Below are 20,081 nucleotides of genomic sequence, written 5' to 3'. Positions count from 1 at the left end.
GAGAACAGCCTGAGACCCCCGGGGGGGAGCTCTCCACAGCGAGTAGCCTGGAGTCATTAGATGAGAACGCACAAGCCATCATAGATATGAGGCAGAGAAGGGCAGCACAAAGAAGGGGACAATTAGCCAGGTACTTCCATCCCTAATAGGCAACAGCTGGGTTTGGGTGTGGTTCTCTTCAGAAAGGTTGAAAAGGCAGGCCCGCCCTTCCTGTATTGTGGAGAGTTATCTTTTGGGAGTCCTGTGACCTTGCTTCGATCCTTGGCATCTCTGATTCTGGCTTGTGGCCTCGAAGGCTGAAAACTTGGGAGAGGCGTGGGTTTTATTATCTACAGTGGTGTGTGTGCCAGCAAGAAGCCTGTTGTATTTTCTGGCCATCGTGACTTTTCTGTGAAGCTTCATAGCATTCCAGTTTGTAAGAACAGTTTTTGTTATCTGTGTTTGTTTTCAAAGATATAAAATGACTTTGCTTTTTACCAGCGTGTCTGGCTACTCTTTTTAGTTGGTGTTGACGTCTGGGGGAACCCAGACAGAACAAGGATGGGATAGAATAGAATAGAATAGGGGATATAATAGAAAGGATGGGATGGGATGGGATGGTTAGGGACTAGACGAGACTAGACTACAATAGAATAGAATAGGGGACAGAACAAGGGATAGAATAAGGAGTAGAATAAGGAATAGAATGGAATGGAATAGAATGGAATAGAATAGAATAATGGACAGAATATGGGATAGAATAAGGAATAGAGTAGAGTAGAGTAAAATAGAATAGGGGATATAAAAGAAATGATAGGGTAGGGTAGAGTAGGATAGAACAGAACAAAACAAAACAGAATAGAACAGAATGTGGAATGAAAGATTAGGCTAGACTAAAATAAAATAAAATTAAAAAATTTACTGGCCAAGTATGATTAGACACACATGGAATTTGTCTTTGGTGCATTTGCTCTCAGTGTGCCCTTCAATGTAACAATGGCACTAAAAATGAAAGAGACTTAGCATCATTTTTTACACTTAGGACTTCTGCAGCACACCCATGACCATGTGATCAAAATTCAGACATTTGGTCACTGACTCACACTTATGACCATTGCCCTGTGCCATATACAGATCATACCCTCAAAGCACTTCCTATCCCAGAAGAGGTGTGTAAATGAAATACTGTGTGTTCTCTTCATCAATTGTTTTTTTTTTTTTTTAGGAAGACTACCACAAACTTCTAACCAAGTACGCTGAAGCTGAGAATACCATTGACCGGTTGCGTCTGAGTGCCAAGGTACCAGATGATATCCAACTATTGTTATTTATCCAAGGTCTTTTGCTCCTGGGGCTTTTTATTTATTTTTATTTATTTATTTTATTTTGTCCAATACACAATAATACACAATGAAGGTTATAGAGGATATAGTAGAGAAGAAATATGAGATATAGGAGAGACTATAGGACAGGGGACGAAAGCCATTCTAGTGCACTTATGTACGCCCCTTACTGATCTCTTAGGAATCTGGAGAGGTCAACCATGGATATTCTAAAGGTAAAATGTTGGGGGTTAGGGGATGATACTACGGAGTCTGGTAAGGAGTTCCACGCTTCAACAACCCGATTACTAAAGTCATATTTTTTACAGTCAAGTTTGGAGCGGTTAATGTTAAGCTTGAATCTGTTGTGTGCTCTTGTGTTGTTGTGGTTGAAGCTGAAGTAGTCTTTGACAGGCAGGACATTACAACATATGATCTTGCGGGAAATACTTTTGGGGTGCCAAATTCTCCTAATGGAGCACCTTATGAACATAGGAGGGTCACCCATAATGATAATGATAATGATATAATAATTTATTAGATTTGTATGCCTCCCCTCTCCAAAGTGGAGTAATGCACCATAGGTTTTTCTCCAGCAATTATTTATTGAACACAATGAAACATACACAGAAGAAAGAATGATGTTTCTTCTACGTTCCCTATTTTTCCATGTAATCTCCATCCCGTTCTATGGCTTTCCTCCAGGGAGACACAAGGGCGTGTATGCCCTGTGATACCACTCCTTGTTCTGGTCACAAAGCCATTTCTGCACTGTAATAACCTCACCCTCTGTGCCCAGCGACTAACCGTACTTCTGTCGACTGTAGATTCTCCATAAACTGCACACAAACGTTTGTGAATGTTCCCAACAGTTTCTTTCTCTGTAGTGAGAAATTCAATGACGACACGCTGCTTGTAACGTACATTGCTTACAGATGCCATTTCGAAGCACTGCTGCAGCTATGCTCTCTGTTCCTTACCTTTTCCTACTGGTGTGCTGTGGGCACATTGCAATGTTTTGTGTGTGGATCCCCAGTGTGATTTTGCTGCTGCGCATGCTCAGAGGGACAATTTTCCTTCTGCGCATGTTCAGAGAGTGAAAAATCACAGAAAATTATAAAAACAAAGATGATGCTGTGCACCAACCAGCAAAGACAGACCGGAGCTGTTGCACCAGAATTGCACAATGAGTGGGCTGCTGCCAGAGCGGCGCACTGTGCCGTATCGGTAGGAACCCACCGCTGGTTCAAAACCCTCTGAGGATCTGCAAATACAATCAGATCTGGTTAGTTTTTTAGGCTGTCTTCAAGCTCTACAATTCTGCGATGAATATCTTGAGGGTTGTTGAGAAAAGAAGAAAAGAGAATTCTATTTTTTTTCGAGGGGGAGAAGGAAACGCGAGTGTTTCTTTTATTAAGATGACTCAACCCGTTTCTCCTTGAACAGGAAGTGTAAAGAGGAGGGGTGGAATTGAGAACATGCCCAAATAGCGCACTTGCAAGTGCTTGTCGACTTCCTGTGTCTCCAAATTGTGATAGATTTTTGCCCCCACAGAGGCACAGAATCAAGTATCGGTACTGCTTCTAGTAAAACCACTGCCTAGTAAAACCACACCTGGAACATATTTTGGTCACACCGTTCCAAAAAAAGATAACGAGACTTTGAGCAGATGGGAAATTTCTCACTTGGCGACATAAATTGCCTTTCAAGAGTTTTTTTTTACTTAAAAAAAATCTTTATTAAATGTATACGTTAAAAATGAATCAGAGATAAATATAAATATAATACATGAGATATCAATCATATATGTTGTATATGATTGATATCTCATGTATTATATTTATATTTATCTCTGATTCATTTTTAACGTATACGTTTAATAAAGATTTTTTTTAAAGTAAAAAATATGTTGTATTATGACAGAAATAGAAGAGAGAAGGACGAAAGCAAGAAGATAGGAAAGGTATAGTAGAAAGGGGAAGTTTGGGGAAAGAAAAGGGGGATTCAGAAAGACGGGACCCGGAGAAGGCCAACTCTGTGGGACCTAACTGGTCACTGGGATTCGTGCGGCAGAAGGCGGTCCCAGAGATATCATATCTTTTTACTAAACCTTTACTTGTATCATAATTTATCTAGCAATTCTCTATATCGTATACAATAGCATGTTAATGTTTATGTTTATTAGATTTGTATGCCGCCCCTCTCCGTAGACTCGGGGCGACTCACAACACAATAAAAAACAGTTTATAACAAATCTAATAAATTTACAATTTAAAATATTTTTAAAACCCCATTATTAAACAGACATACACACAAGCATATATAAATTGTATAGGCCCAGGGCGGCTCACAACAGAATAACAGAAAACAATTTCAGCAAATCTAAATTTCTACTAAAAACATTTTAAAAACCCCATTTTCTAAGCACACATACATACACACATACCATTCATAAATTGTATATGCCCGGGGGAGATGTCTCAGTTCCCCCATGTCTGACGACAAAGGTGGGTTTTAAGGAGTTTACGAAAGGCAAGGAGAGTAGGGGCAGTTCTAATCTCCGGGGGGAGTTGGTTCCAGAGGGTCGGGGCCACCACAGAGAAGGCTCTTCCCCTGGGGCCCGCCAACCGACATTGTTTAGTTGACGGGACCCGGAGAAGGCCCACTCTGTGGGACCTAATCGGTCGCTGGGATTCGTGCGGCAGCAGGCGGTCTCGGAGATATTCTGGTCATAACCAACACTTTGAATTGTGACCGGAAACTGATCGGCAGCCAATGCAGACTGCGGAGTGTTGGTGTAACATGGGCATATTTGGGAAAGCCCATGACTGCTCTCGCAGCTGCATTCTGCACGATCTGAAGTTTCCGAACACTTTTCAAAGGTAGCCCCATGTAGAGAGCGTTACAGTAGTCGAACCCTTGAGGTGATGAGGGCATGAGTGACTGTGAGCAGTGACTCCCAGTCCAAATGGGGTCGCAACTGGTGCACCAGGTTTTTACTAAATCTTTACTTATATCATAATTTATCTAACAATTCTCTATATTGTATACAATAGCATAATAGCAGTAGTATAATATTTGATTAAATATTCTAATAGAATACTTGAATATTATATCTAATAGGTATAATACTAACCGTAGTACAATATTTGATTAAATAATTACTCAAAATTTGATCTCTGGTAGAATATTTTACAAAGTATTGACAAAATTCTTGTTCTCTTTCCCCATCCTTGGCTGAGAAAACCCCCCTCCACTGGGGTTGTTTGTTGGGGGCAAAGGTCACGCCCACCATGACACTCCCCTGCAGTCACAATACTTAGTTTATGGAGACATCTCAGGGGGTTTGAAGGAGGGCTGCCTGGCTTCACCTACTGAAGATGTAGGTCATTCAGAAATCCAATTCTAGCTGCCTAGAACATAAGCAGGGGGGAGAAAAGGTAGAATTCACCTCCACTCATGCGATTCGGAGGACGATGACAGTGGGGGACCAGAGAAAACAGGTAAAGGTGGCAGCCGTTTCTAAAATCTAGGCTTCCAGTTTGAAGTCTAGTGCATTCCTGCTGTTGATCATTTTGTTGCTGAAGTCGTATTTTCTGCAGTTGAGTTTGCAGCGGTTTACATTGAGTTTGAATCTATTTCGTGCTCGTGTGTTGTTGCAGTTCAAAGTAGTCATTAACAGGAAGGACATTTTGGTATATGATTTTGTGAACTATGGTTAGATCAGTTCAAAGGCGACGTAGTTGTAAATTGTCTAATTGCAGTATTTCAAGTCTGGTGGAGGAAGGTACCAGTGATACCTCGTCTTACGAACTTAATTGGTTCCGGGACGAGGTTTGTAAGGTGAAAAGTTTGTAAGACGAAACAATGTTTCCCATAGGAATCAATGGAAAAGCGATTAATGCCAGTCGAAGCACCCGTTTTTGCGCTGCTGGGATTCCCCTGAGGCTCCCCTCCATGGGAAACCCCACCTCCAGACTTCCGTGTTTTTGTGATGCTGCGATTTCGCTGAGGCTTCCCTCGCTGGGAAACCCCACCTCCGGAGTTCCGTTGTCAACGAAGCGCCCGTTTTTGCGCTGCTGGGATTCTCCTGCAGCATCGCAAAAACACGGAAGTCTGGAGGTGGTGTTTCCCATGGAGGGGAGCCTCAGGAAAATCCCAGCAGCACAAAAACGGGCACTTCGCTGGCAACAGAAGTCCGGAGGTGGGGCATCCCAGTGGTGGCGGCTTGGGTTTGGAAGGCGAAAATAGTTTGGAAGAAGAGGCAAAAAAATCTTAAACCCCGGGTTTGTATCTCGAAAAGTTTGTATGATGAGGGGTTTGTAAGATGAGGTATCACTGTATTTTGTTGCGGAAGGAGGACTGAAGGACTCTTCTTCTAAAATATTTCTGGACACTCTCGATTGTATTAATGCCTGCTACGCAATGTGGGTTCCATATAGGTGAGCTGTATTCAAGAATTGCTCTGACCAATGTTTTCTAAGCTCTGGTTAGCAGTTCAATGTTACCAGAGAAGAAGCTACTTAAGATTAAATTGACAACTCTTAATACTTTTTTGGCAATGTTGTTACAGTGGGCTCTGGCACTTCGGTCATTGGATATGAGCACTCATTGACAGAGTCTGACAGAATTAATTGATTTGAAATAACATGTGAATCTTGATGATTAATGAGAAGAGTTGAAATGTATCATTAACATGAGTATAAGATAATACGATAAATTATAAATCAAAATGTATTCTAGGGGCACTTAGTTATGATAAAAGAGAGGACAAGAAAAACAAATATTGAGGAAAGATTTAAGGAAGGGGAGGAAGCAATAGACCTAAAATTAAGAGGCAGTTTCTGGACACCCTCAATTGTATTAATGTCTTATATGCAATACGGGTTCCATACAGGTGAGCTGTACTGTTTGAGATTAAGTGATTTTAAACTGTTCCATATTATCTTCCTTTGACGAAACCAAAGAGATGCCCTTGCATTGTTTCTTTCTTTCTTCTTCTCAAATGTTTTTTGCTGAATTTGAAAATTAAGGGAGACTAGGATAGATCTATTTCGGCCTTATTTTGGCCTCATTAACTAGCCATACCCTCACTGGGACTTGAACCTGCAACTTTTGCCTTGTAAGGCAGAGAATTAACCTCTAGGCTACAGTATCCAATCATATATGTCACATGTTTTTTTGCTGAATTTGAAAATTAAGGGAGACTAGGATAGACCTATTTTGGCCTTATTTTGGCCTCATCAGCTAGCCATACTTACTGGGACTTGAACCTGCAACCTTTGCCTTGTAAGGCAGAGAATTAACCTCTAGGCTACAGTATCCAATCATATATGTCACATGTTTTTTTGCTGAATTTGAAAATTAAGGGAGATTAGGATAGATCTATTTTGGCCTTATTTTGGCCTCATCAGCTAGCCACACCCACTGGGACTTGAACCTGCAACCTTTGCCTTGCAAGGCAGGGAATTATCCTCGAGGCTACAGTATCCAATCCCTTCAGCTCTGCACCAGGGAAGGGTTACATATTTTTGTGTCGAATCACCCTGGTGTATTGAAGAAACATCACAGCTCCTTATTGGCCTCTTGGCCCAACCCAGGGCCATTTCCAAGGCAGTTAATTTTATTGATAGCCGACAATTCTATCTGTATGTGTCACATGTTTTTTTTGCTGAATTTGAAAATTAAGGGAGACTAGGATAGATCTATTTCGGCCTTATTTTGGCCTCATCAGCTAGCCATACCCATATATATATATATTTGGTCTCTATTTCAGGTGCGCTTGTACAGTGACCCTCCGAAGCCCAGCCAAGCCGCTGAAATGGGGAGAATATCAGAGGCATCCAAAGTGGTAACATTCAGCATCCCTCAAATCAGGTCTGCCGAGACTACAAAGCGGTCCAGCCAAGCATCCATGAGTGGTCAAGGTGAAGGTAAGTTTGGAGACATTTGCAATCTTGTTCTTCCTCGATCTCGGAAGAAACCATGTCAATTTGCTGGGTGTAAACTGGATGAATTAATTCACTGGCTGGTTTTCCAATCCTCCATGCCAGGCATACTTGGGTAGGGTTTGACTGGGAATTTAAATCCCTACATGACTTAGGACCAGTCTATTTATGGGACCTCCTGCTACCCCATGCTTCCCAATAAGGGTCAACAGAGATGACCTTTTCCAGGCCCTGTCTGCCAAACAATGTTGGTTAGCAGGACCGCAAGGAAGGGCCTTTTCTGTGGTGGCTCCGGCCCTTTGGAACTAACTGCCTCTGGAGATCCGCACCATCCGTACCCTACCAACCTTCCAGAAAGCCATTAAGACCTGGCTTTTCTGGCAGGCCTAGGACCACGAATGACTGAGTGTATACATGTTATTTTAAGCGCTATTATTCATTTCTATATTCTTATTTTGATATTGTTACTTTTTATACTTGTTTTAAATTTTGTTAGCTGCCCAGAGTTCACTAGAGTTGGGTGGTGTATAAATTCTGTTAGATATACAGACAGACAGACAGACAGATCAGAGACAGACAGACAGGCAGGCAGGCAGGCAGACAGGCAGACAGGCAGACAGATAGATAGATCAGAGAGAGAGAGAGAGAGAAAGAAAGAGAGAGAGATGATAGATAGATAGATAGATAGATAGATAGATAGATAGATAGATAGATAGATAGATAGATAGATAGATAGATAGATAAGACAGACAGACAGACAGACAGGGCAGAAGACTACACTGGCAAGCTGAAAAAGTTCCCACGGGAGTAAGCCAATTCTCTCTGTAACCACCAAAAAGTATGGTAGTATATAAACAGGTAGGAAAAACCACTCCATTCTAACACTGATGGTGTTACCTAGTTGGGTGATTAAACATCTGCAAGAAAGCCACGAAGCTCAGAGAGCAGCAAGGATCCTATATTCCTCCTCTTCTTCCTCCTCCTCTTTTTTCCCCTTTCTCCTCTCCTCCACAAAGCCCACTTCCTTCTGGCACTGATGACGTTACCTATTTGGGCCATGAAAAGTCTGCAAGAAGGCCACCCAGTTCAGGGATCACTGCATTCCTTTATTATTGCCAATAAATAAAAGATCACACTCCATGAATGGAGCTGAACTTCAAGCAGGATTTGTAAATTTTGTGTATGTGTGTCACAGGATTTCCCAAGCAGCAGGCTCAACACTCGTCCTTGAGCAATTCCACAGGCATCGCATCTTCCGAAACAGATCGTCCTATTTCCAGCAAAACACCGTTCTTGGGTGAACATCTCACACGATTGTTAGCTGCCCAAACAAGCAAATTCCAGACCCAGGCAAGTATGAATAAATTAATAAATTAATTAATGAACAAATTAACAAACAAATTAATTAATTAATTGATAAATAAATTAGAAAATAAGTTAGAAAATAAATACATAAATTAGAAAATAAATTAATCAATACATTATAAAATAAATCAATCAATAAATTAGAGAATAATTTAAGACATAAATTAGAGAATAGTTTAATACATAAATTAGAGAATAATTCAATACATAAATTAGAGAATAATTCAATACATAAATTAGAGAATAATTCAATACATAAATTAGAGAATAATTCAATACATAAATTAGAGAATAATTCAATACATAAATTAGAGAATAAATTAATACATAAATTAGAGAATAAATTAATACATAAATTAGAGAATAAATTAAATAATAAATTAGAGAATAAATTAAATAATAAATTAGAAAATAAATTAATTAATAAATTAGAAAATAAATTAGAAAATAAATAAATTAATTAATTAATTAATGCTATTTTTAAATTTTAATTTCCAATATTCCAAAAGATAATATCTGTAACCCAGAGTTAAACTGTAAGGTCCTTGATGTTCTCTGAACTCAGTGGTTTTCATGCAGACGTTTCATTACCCAACTAGGTACCATCATCAGTGCTAGAAAGGAGTTGGGTGTTGCTTTTCCTTTCTTCAAGCACTGAGGAGGTTACTTAGCTGGGTAATGAAACGTCTGAAAGAAAACAATCAATCTTGGAGAGCAGCAAGGACCTCACAGTGTCTCCTTTCTGACTGGCAGCTGGAAAAGAACGAGGGATTCGTGACCACATTTTCTGATTTGAAGACATTCTACATGCGTGTTGGTGTGTGTTTCACCATTAAGTAGATTAAACAAACTGGATTCTGGGCTGCAATTGTAATTGTGCCCACTCGTTCTGGCCTTTTGTTTAATAGGGGGTCGGGACCCCTTTGAAGAAAGAAAGGAGGAGGAGAGGAAAGAGAAGAGAGAGAAGGCAGAAGAGAAAGTAGGGAAGAGGGGAAGGAGAAGAGAGGGATGGGAAGTAGGTTTAGAAAGAGAAAGGGGACTGATGAATGCGATATGTTTAATTCATTCCTCATATTATTATTTTTAGATGGAATTCTTGGAGGATTTGATTCAAACCGATCGGCTGCAAGCCACGGACCAGCTGAAGGTAACACAATGGTTCCTCCTCTTGCTAAGTGACCCCAGGTAGTCCTCAGCATACGGCCGTTCAGTTAGTGACTGAAGTGCACTGAAAAAAGTGACTTATTCAACCATTGAGTGTCGTTCATGGGATCAAAATTCAATTTTTCACTGACTCCTCTTCCTGGTTGTGTCCCCGACAAATGCGTGCACACAGACTAAATGTGCACGTGTGTGTGAAGTGCTCCCTTTCTGACACTCAGTGCTGCACACATACGCGCCATCGTAACTTCGAACAGTCGCTGAAAGAACCGTTGTAAGTTGAGATTTCCGTGGGCTTATTCCTCTTTCAATCTTCCTGTCTCGGTAGGGCTTTGCGAGGCTGAAGGATGCTCAGGAAGCTTTGGAACAAGCTTATCTGCAGGCTCGAAATAAGCACCAGCAGTTGAATCGGAATGGAGTTATGGAGACCCTAGGAGAATTTGATCCTAACCGGTACGTAGATACCCACCGCCTATCATCCACATGATATTATTATACATGGAAGCATCTTCGGATAATGAGGACTTATTTTTATTTATTTATTTATTTATTTATTCATTCATTCATTCATTCATTCCAATACACAATGAGGGTTTTAGTGGGTATATATCTATATACACAGAGTAAAATACATGATGAAGGTTATAGAGGAGATACTCATAGTAAAATATATCTAAGAAAGAATAGAAAAGATGATATAGTAATAGAACATATCAATGAAAGAATAGGAGAAGAGATATAGGAATAGAAGAAAGGTATAGGTGATAAAGGAGAGCAATAGGACAGGGGACAGAAGGCACTCTAGTGCACTTGTACTCACCCCTTACTGACCTCTTAGGAATCTGGATAGGTCAACCGTAGATAATCTAAGGGTAAAGTGTTGGGGGTTTGGGGATGACACTATGGAGTCCGGTAATGAGTTCCACGCTTCTACAACTCTGTTACTGAAGTCATATTTTTTACAGTCAAGTTTGGAGCGGTTAATATTAAGTTTAAATCTGTTGTGTGCTCTTGTGTTGTTGTGGCTGAAACTGAAGTAGTCGCCGACAGGCAGGAAATTGCAGCATATGATCTTGTGGGCAATATTTAGATCTTGTTTAAGGCGTCTTAGTTCTAAGCTTTCTAGGCCCAGGATTGAAAGTCTAGTCTTGTAGGATATTCTATTTCGAGTGGAGGAGTGAAGGGCTCTTCTGGTGAAGTATCTTTGGACATTTTCAAGGGTGTTAATGTCTGAGATGCGATATGGGTTCCAAACAGATGAGCTGTATTCGAGGATGGGTCTGGCAAAAGTTTTGTAAGCTCTGGTAAGTAGTGTGAGATTGCCAGAGCAGAAGCTACGTAGGATTAGGTTTACAACTCTTGAAGCCTTCTTGGCTATATTGTTGCAGTGGGCTTTGGCACTTAAATCTTTTGTTATTAGTATACCAAGGTCTTTAACCATGTGGGGATTATCTGTGATAATTTGATTATTCAGTTCGTATTTGGAGTTCAGATTCTTCTTCCCAATGTGTAGGACAGAGCATTTCCTCGGCAAGGAAACAGAGATGAGCACCAGGCCCTAAAGTCAGACAGGACTGGACAGGGGAAATCTTTGCCTTTATTTTCAAGTTGGTGGCAACACTTAGAGATGGCATAAATCTTATTTTGGATATCTTGTCTCCTCCCTCGTTTTTCACATCTGCCCATGATAACCGATTGCATTCACCTTTTGAGCACTGTAGATATACCTCTTGTATATTCTGTAATTCTTCTTGTAATTCTGTTTTATATAAAGCAGCACACAGAGCAAACGAAGAGTACAATCACCATGTGCTTTACCACTCAACTGCATAACTGTTACAGAAAATAGGAAAGTCTTCGGAGAGGGGCGGCATACAAATCTAATAAACTAAACTAGCTGAAGTCTACAGGACATATACCAGTGATGGCGAACCTTTTTTCCCTCGGGTGCCAAAAGAGTATGCATGCTATCACACATGCACAATTGCACACACCCATAATTCAATGCCTGTAGAGGGTGAAAATAGTTTCCTCTGCCCCCTGGCGGCTCTCTGGAGGCTGGAAATGGCCTGTTTCCCAACTTCTGGTGGGTCCAGTAGATTTCCAAAGGCTTCCCTGGAGCCAGTGGATGGTAAAAACACCTTCCCCCATCCCTCCGGAGGCTCTCTGGAAGCCAAAAATGCCCTTCCAGAGCCTCTACGTAAGCCAAAAATCAGCTGGCTGGCATTCAATGCACATTGGAGCTGAGCTAGGGCAAAACCATAGGTTCGCCATCACTGACATATACCATAGATCCAGTCTTGACAACACTGCCATCTACAGGCTAAATTATTATTATTATTATTATTATTATTATTATTATTATCATTATTATCATTATCATTATAATTATCATTATCATTATCATTATTTATATTATTATTATTATTATTATTATTATTATTATTATTATTATTATTATTATTTATTAGATTTGTATACCGCCCCTCTCCGAATACTCAGAGCAGGTCACAAAACAGTACAAATCCAATATTTAAAAAACAGTTTAAAACCCTTAACATAAAAACAATCCTACATCTCATGCATATCATACATAAAGTGGAAACAGCCCAGGGGAATCAATTTCCCCATGCCTGACGGCAGATGGAGGAGTTTGCGAAAGGCAAGGAGGGTGGGGGCAGTCCTAATCTTTGGGGGGATTTGATTCTAGAGGGTCGGAGCTGCCACAGAGAAGGCTCTTCCCCTGGGTCCCACCAGACGACATTGTACTACTGTAGTTGTTGCATAATAGATAGATTCCAACAATGAATTTGTCAGAGTATGCACAGTGTGACTATCATTTTGAGACAACTCAAGAGCAAAATACAGTACACAGAGGTTTGTCTTACAAACAGTTGTTTATATACAAGTCATGTATCTACATACATACACATGGTAGACACATATCACCAATCAAAAAGGAGCCTAGCGTAGGTCTTTGGAGATTCAAGATGTTGTAGGATGTAGTGTAGAGCCATATTAACAGCATCATCTGTCGATCTATTTGCTTGGTATGCAAATTGCAGTGTGTGTGTGTCTAATAGTGGATCCGTGATGGTTTTCAAGTGGGACATCTATCTAGCCTTTCAAAGGTTTTCATTAATTGGATGGAAAACAAATTTAAAAATATGTGATACCATGTGAAAGAACATACAAAAATTAGAATTGTGTAAATATGAATAATATATGTAAATACAGTGATACCTTGTCTTATGAGCTTAATTTGTTCCAAGACGAGGTTTGTAAGGCTAAAAGTTTGTAAGACGAAACAATGTTTCTCATAGGAATCAATGGAAAAGTGATTAATGTGTGCAAGCCCAAAACTCACCACTTTTGCCAGTCGAAGTGCCCGTTTTTGTGCTGCTGGGATTCCCCTGAGGTTCCCCTCCATGGGAAAACCCACCTCCGGACTTCTGTGTTTTTGTGATGCTGCGATTTCGCTGAGGCTCCCCTCGCTGGGAAACCCCATCTCCGGACTTCCGTTGCCAGCGAAACGCCTGTTTTTGCGCTGCTGGGATTTCCCTGCAGCATCGCAAAAACACGGAAGTCCGGAGGTGGTGTTTCCCATGGAGGGGGAGCCTCGGAATCCCAGCAGTGCAAAAACAGGCGCTTCGCTTTATTGCTGTATACTGTAAATATAGAATAGAATAGAATAGAATTTTATTGGCCAAGTGTGATTGGACACACAAGCAATTTGTCTTGGTGCATATGCTCTCAGCGTACATAAAATAAAATATACATTTGTCAAGAATCATGTGGTACGACACTTAATGATTGTCATAGGGGTCAAATAAGCAATGAAGAAGCAATATTAATAAAAATCTTAGGATATAAGCAACAAGTTACAGTCATACAGTCAACGTGGGAGGAAATGGGTGATAGGAATGATGAGAAAAACTAGTAGAATAGAAGTGCAGATTTAGTAGAAAGTCTGACAGTGTTGAGGGAATTATTTTTTTAGTAGAGTGATGGCGTTCGGAAAAATATAAATAATAATAGTAGATTATAGAATGGATATAATGTAAGAGATCAGTATTAATCTGTATAAAATTATTGTTGTTTTTTTTTAAATGAAAATTTTAACAAATAAAGCTTTAAAAAAAATAAGTTAACGGGAATTTATATCCAACTTGACAAATAACAAGGTTTGGGGATTGTGGCTTAATGTTTCTCAGAGCCGTGGAAGGCACCATCTTCCATCTGGGGCTGTGTTTGGAGGGCTTGAAAGAGAGAATCCAGCAGTCTACGTGGAACCAACAAATTGGAGCAAAGAGATCTCCACGAAGTGTCCCATCACATCCGGGCTTCCCAGTCCAGCTTTCCGAGGAACAAATGGGAACCCCAACGCCTTCCCTTCACGCTCCAGTCCCAGCTGTCTGCACACCATATCCTGAGGTGAAATCACGATTATTTAGAAGGATATTTAGATAAAGCACCAGAAGAAAATATCGTAATTAAAAAAATATTGGACTGTGTGGAGATGGGCAGGTTGTCCCAAAAATTAGAGGGAAAGGAAGATTCAGATCATTATAAAATATGGGGGGAATTTTACGACTGGTTAAAGGAAAGAACAGCGAAGAAATAATTAAAATTCAAGCAAAGCAGCATGTCAAATAAAAGAATTAATACTATGTGAAAGAAGCAAAATCTCTGATCGAACATTCAAAAAAAAGTGGGGAAGCTTTCGTTTCCCAAATGTTGTATGTATATGTTTTGTCCTATTTGTTATATTTTAAAAAGTAAATAAATTTTATTAAAAAAAATTAAAAAGAAGGATATTTCTTTTGAGGGAGTGATGGAAATACCGTATTTTTTAATAGTATAAGATGCATTTTTTCCTCCTTTAAATGAGGCTGAAATTTTGGGTGTGTCTGACAAGGTGCTAAGGAGTGAAGTGATCTTTTGGCTGCTTTCCTCATTGTTTCTCTCGTAAAGGAGAGAGGTTTTAGAAACTGGTTCTGTTCTATTCTATCCTTTATTCTGTTCTATTTTTTTATTCTATTCTATTCTACTCTTCATTTCAATATTATCCTATTCTGTTCTATTCTATTCTACTCTACCCTACTTTATTCTTCATTCCAATATTATTCTACTCTGTTCTGTTCTGTTCTACTCCACTCTTCTCTATTCTTCATTCTGTTGTGATTCCGTCCGAGGCCCCTCAGGGAACAGCTGATCTTCTGTCGGTTTCCTGCTCAGAGGGGGAGGATGAGGAACAGGAGGTTCAGGCAGACGAGGAGGAGGAATCTCAGGCTGAGGGAGAGGGGGGACAGCCAGAGGCCCCCGAGAGGGAGCTCTCCCCAGCAAGCAGCCTGGATTCCTTAGAGGAAAATGCACAAGCAATAATTGATCTGCAACAGAGAAGAGCAACACAAAGAAGGGACCAATTAGCTAGGTACTTTCAGCACTAAAGAGGCAACAGCTGGGTTTGGGTGTGGTGCTCTCTGGAAAGGCTAAAAGGCAGACCCACCCTTCCTGGCTTGTGGAGTATTATCTTTGGGAGTCCTGGGACCTGGCTGTGCTCTTTGGTGTCTTGGAATTCTGGTTTGTGACTTTGAATACTGAAACCTTGGGGGGAAAAGGTGGGGGGTCTTATTCTCTACCGTGGTGGGTGTGCCAGCAAGAAGGCTGCTGTATTGTCTGGATATCAGGACTCTGCTGTAAAGTCTCATAACCTGCCTGTGGGGAAGAACAGGTTTTTCTCTGTGTTTATTTTTCAAGCTATAAAGTACTTTTGCTTTTACCAGCGTGTCTGGCTGTTTTTTCCAGTTGGTGTTGAGGTCTGGGGGCACCCAGACAGAACAATTACTCTATTCTTTTCTATTCTGTTCAACTTTGCTAGCGAAGTGATCGTTTCCTTTGCCTGCTTTTCTCATTGTTTCTCTCTGAAAAGAGAGAGAGAAGTGTTTTAGAAACTGGTTTTTATTCTATTCTATCGTTTATTCTATCTTTTATTCTATTCTATTCTGCTCTACTCTTCATTCCAATATTATTCAATTCTGTTCTATTTTGAGGCAACTTCATGAATTGGTTCCATATTATTATTATTATTATTATTATTATTATTATTATTATTATTATTATTAATTGGATTTGTATGTTGTCCCTCTCCACAGACTCGGGGCAGCTAACAACAATGATAAAAAAACAACATGTAACAATCCAATTTAATAAAACAACTAAAAACCCTTATTATAAAAACCAAACATACACACAAACATACCATACATAACTTGTAATGGCCTAGGGGAAGGAATATCCTAACTCCCCCATGCCTGGCGACAAAGGTGGGTCTTGAGTAATTTGCAAAAGACAAGGAGGGTGGGGGCTGTTCTAATCTCTGGGGGGAGTTGATTCCAGAGGGCCGGGGCCACCACAGAGAAGGCTCTTCCTCTGGGGCCCGCCAAATGACATTGTTTGGTCGACGGGACCCGGAGAAGGCCAACTCTGTGGGACCTTATCGGCCGCTGGGATTCGTGCGATAGAAGGCGGTTCCGGATGTATTCTGGCCCAATGCCATGTAGGGCTTTAAACGTCATTACCAACACTTTGAATTGTGACGGGAAACCGATCGGCAGCCATATCCACTCACTTGGGTTTTTCCATCCGCTCCTCAGGCCTCCACCCCCAAGAAGAACGTCACTCAAGCCCATCTGGAGGGAGACTTGAGTTCCATCAGTGATGGGGCTGATGATGATGATGAAGAAGAAGATTTCCTGAAGCTGCCCCAACCCTGCAAGCCTCAAGAGGAAGAGGACATGGATTATCTTCTGGACCAGTAAGGCTGTCTTTCGAGATCATGTCCACTCATGGAGGGTGGAGCTAGGGGGTGGGAAGGAAGTCCAAACTGGAAGGTTGGGTTGGTGGGCTGCAATCATAGTTCCCTCTAAGCTGAGCAGTGAGCAATCGCTCACTTAAAAATCATCATCAACTCAAGAGTTTTCCAAACCTGCCCAGAAGCCGAGAGGGAAAGAGTGAGAGGGAAGGAGAGAGAGAGGAAGAGAGGAAGAGAGAGAAACAGATAGAAAAAAGAGAGGAAGGAAAAGAGAAAGAAAAAGAATGGGAGTAAGGAAGAGAGAAAGAAAATCAAAATCTAGTTTGAAACTAGCTCAACTATTTAAGTGGCATTTTGATATTGATAGAGTTGCCCTATTATGAGCTCACTGTTATAGACACACAGTACAGTATTTTATTTTGAAATTCTCTGAGGCAAAACAGGGTGGGTTTTTTATTTATTTATTTGTTTGCTTGTTTGTTTATTTATTTATTATTTCTGTGCCGCCCAGTCCCAAAGGGACTGCCGCTCAGACACTATACTTTTACGCCCACCCCAAAAAAAAATTAGAGGGAACACTGGCTGCAATGAGAATGAATCCATCAGTGATTCCTCTTAAGTTTCTACCAAGAGGCTCGGTGGCGCAGTGGTTAGAGTAACAGTAGAGGACAGACGACAAATTGAATGATACAAAGAATAAACGAAACCAAAATGGATTGAAATTTTTAAATAACATTTAAAACAACAAGTCACAACATAGCTGTCCACAAACATGGTTGACAAATTTGTTATATATGTGGAAGGTTTGGGTGGTAACATCATAAACTTAAGGACATTAGCTTGATTATTGATTACATATGATTCACTCACAGAGAAAATGGGTGGGGGGAATGTAAATTGTATTATAAAGACACAAATAATAATACTATTTTTATTATTTTTATTATTTATTAGATTTGTATGCCGCCCCTTTCCGCAGACTCGGGGCGGCTCACAACAGTGATAAAAAACAATATGTATTGACAAATCTAATAATTTAAAATCTAGAATAGCAATTGTACATGTAAAAAATCTAAAAACAAGGAACCCCAATATAAAAAACATACATACAGTCATATCATGCACTAAAACTACATAGGCAGGGAGAGATGTCTCAGTTCCCCCACGCTTGACGACAGAGGTGGGTTTTGAGGAGTTTACGAAAGGCAAGGAGGGTAGGGGCAGTTCTAATCTCTGGAGGGAGCTGATTCCAGAGGGTCGGAGCCGCCACAGAGAAGGCTCTTCCCCTGGGTCCCGCCAGACAACATTGTTTAGTCGACGGGACCCGGAGAAGGCCAACTCTGTGGGACCTGACCGGTCGCTGGGATTCGTGCGGCAGAAGGCGGTCTCGCAGGTATCCTGGTCGGGTGCCATGAAGGGCTTTATAGGTCATAACCAACACTTTGAATATATTTTATACACTTACTTATATATTGACTAAATTACTATGAACAAACTCTATTTAACGTTTTAAATTGTTCCTTTAGTACCCTTTTCATGATGTTTACCATTTACATTACACCATGGAAATTGTATTTTTTTTCTTTTTCCTTTGTATTGTTATTGTTTTTTCTGTTTTGTTCTGTTTGGATTTTCTTTGTTATATTTTCTTTTCTTTTTCCCCCCTATGTTTTTTTTAAAAAATATTCAATAAAGACTTTAAAAAAAAAAGCATGCAGTCCTGCAAGCTACTTCTGCTGATCACCGTCTGCCAGCAGTTTGGCAGATTGAATCTCAGTAGGCTCAAGGTTGACTCAGCCTTCCATCCTTCCGAGGTTGGTAAAAATGAGGAACTAGATTGCTAGGAGCAAAATGCTGACTCTCTTTAAACCACTTAGAGAGGGCTGTAAAAGCACTATGAAGCGGTATTTAAATCTAAATTCCAATACTATATCTGTATGTTCCCACCTGAGGTCCTCAAAGCTTCATGGAAGGATGAAAGAGAAAGACTCTTCCACTCTCTTGGATGTTGTTGAGGGTAGAACAGATGGGAGAAACCAAAAGCCAAACGCGGATATCTCCAGATAGGTTAGGTTTCCTAACCTGGTTCAGATTTCTACATTTTTAATTCCAAGGTCCAGCAGTTTCAGATCTTTGCCAGAGGTCTTGAGTCACAAACACAACACCGAAGGACTGGGCAGTGAAGCCGCAGTGGCTGCCGGGACCAAGGGTGGCTCCCTGAAGAAGGCACTTGCATCGAATAAAATCCCTCTGGCCTCCAAGTAAGTTTGCGAGAAAACAACCTGAGCAACTTCTGTTTTCAAGATCTAATACCATCTTCTCCAACCTTAGTAAGGCCGAGTACTTTTATTTATTTATTTATTGTTAGAGTTGAAAGGGACCATGCAGGTCATCAAGTCCAACCCCCTGCCTGAGCAGGAATCCTAAAGCACCCCAGCCAAATGGCAATCCAATCTCCTCTTGAAAGTGTCCAGAGTTGGGGAGTTCACAATCTCCGTAGGCAGGTTGTTCCACTGGTTGATCGCTCTGACCGTCAGGAAGTTCTTCCTTACTTCTAGGTTGAATCTCTCCTTGGTCAGCTTCCAACCGTTGTTCCTCTTCCGGCCCTCTGGTGCTCTGGAGAATAGAGCGGCCCCCTCCTCTCTGTGGCAACCCCTCATATAGCTATATACAGCTATCATGTCTCCTCTGGCCCTCCTTTTCTCTAGGCTATCCATGCCCAGTTCCCGCAATCTCTCTTCGTAAGTCTTGGTTTCAAGTCCCCTAATCATTTTGGTTGCTCTTTTCTGCACCTTCTCCAGAGTTTCAATGTCTCTTTTGAAGTGTGGTGACCAGAACTGGATGCAGTACTCCAGATGTGATCTGACCAGGGCGTAGTAGAGTGGTATTAAGACTTCCCTGGTCTTGGAGTGTATCCCCCTGTTGATGCAGCTTAGGATAGTATTGGCTTTTTTGGCCGCTGCTGCACATTGCTGGCTCATGTTTAGTTGATTATCCACCAAGACTCCAAGATCTCTTTCGCCATCGCTACTGCTGAGAGGGGTTTCTCCCAGGCTGTATGTGTGTCTAATTTTTTTTTTACCAAGGTGAAGGACTTTGCTCTTGTCGATGTTGAACATCATGTTGTTATTGTGGGTCCATATTGTTAATCTGTGTAGATCTTTCTGTATTTTGAGCCTGTCCTGCTGCTCTGAATTTAATCAGAAACAGAACAACAAAATAGAATAATAATAGAATAGTTGTAAGAGATCTTGGAGGTCTTCTATTCTAGTTGCGTAGGGTATTCTGTTGCGAGTGGAGGAGTGGAGGGCTCCTCTGGTAAAGTATCTCTGCACATTTTCTAATGTGTTTATATCCAAAATGCGATGTGGGTTCCAGACGGATGAGCTGTATTCAAGGATTGGTCTGGCGAATGTTTTGTATGCTCTGGTTAGTAGTGTTTAAGACATGCATGCAAAACCACGGACAAAGAGAAGAAAGGGAGGTCCACAA

At 40.8% G+C, this 20,081-nt stretch overlaps 1 protein-coding gene across 1 annotated transcript in view; it reads left to right on the top strand.

Annotated features, from left to right (window-relative positions):
* The window catches only part of AKNA (AT-hook transcription factor), a 47,822-nt gene that overhangs the window by 6,047 nt on the left and 21,694 nt on the right, over positions 1-20,081 (top strand). Inside the window, exons 3-10 of the mRNA XM_070758718.1 lie at positions 1,205-1,279; positions 7,078-7,234; positions 8,445-8,599; positions 9,702-9,761; positions 10,104-10,228; positions 13,990-14,209; positions 16,432-16,592; positions 18,704-18,850. Of these exons, the coding sequence (XP_070614819.1) occupies positions 1,205-1,279; positions 7,078-7,234; positions 8,445-8,599; positions 9,702-9,761; positions 10,104-10,228; positions 13,990-14,209; positions 16,432-16,592; positions 18,704-18,850 (1,100 nt within the window). The remainder of the gene's footprint in view (positions 1-1,204; positions 1,280-7,077; positions 7,235-8,444; positions 8,600-9,701; positions 9,762-10,103; positions 10,229-13,989; positions 14,210-16,431; positions 16,593-18,703; positions 18,851-20,081) is intronic.

This window comes from Erythrolamprus reginae, chromosome 8 (genome assembly GCF_031021105.1).
Source record: "Erythrolamprus reginae isolate rEryReg1 chromosome 8, rEryReg1.hap1, whole genome shotgun sequence".
Lineage (NCBI taxonomy): Eukaryota > Metazoa > Chordata > Lepidosauria > Squamata > Dipsadidae > Erythrolamprus > Erythrolamprus reginae.
This window is presented reverse-complemented; position numbering and strand designations above follow the sequence as displayed.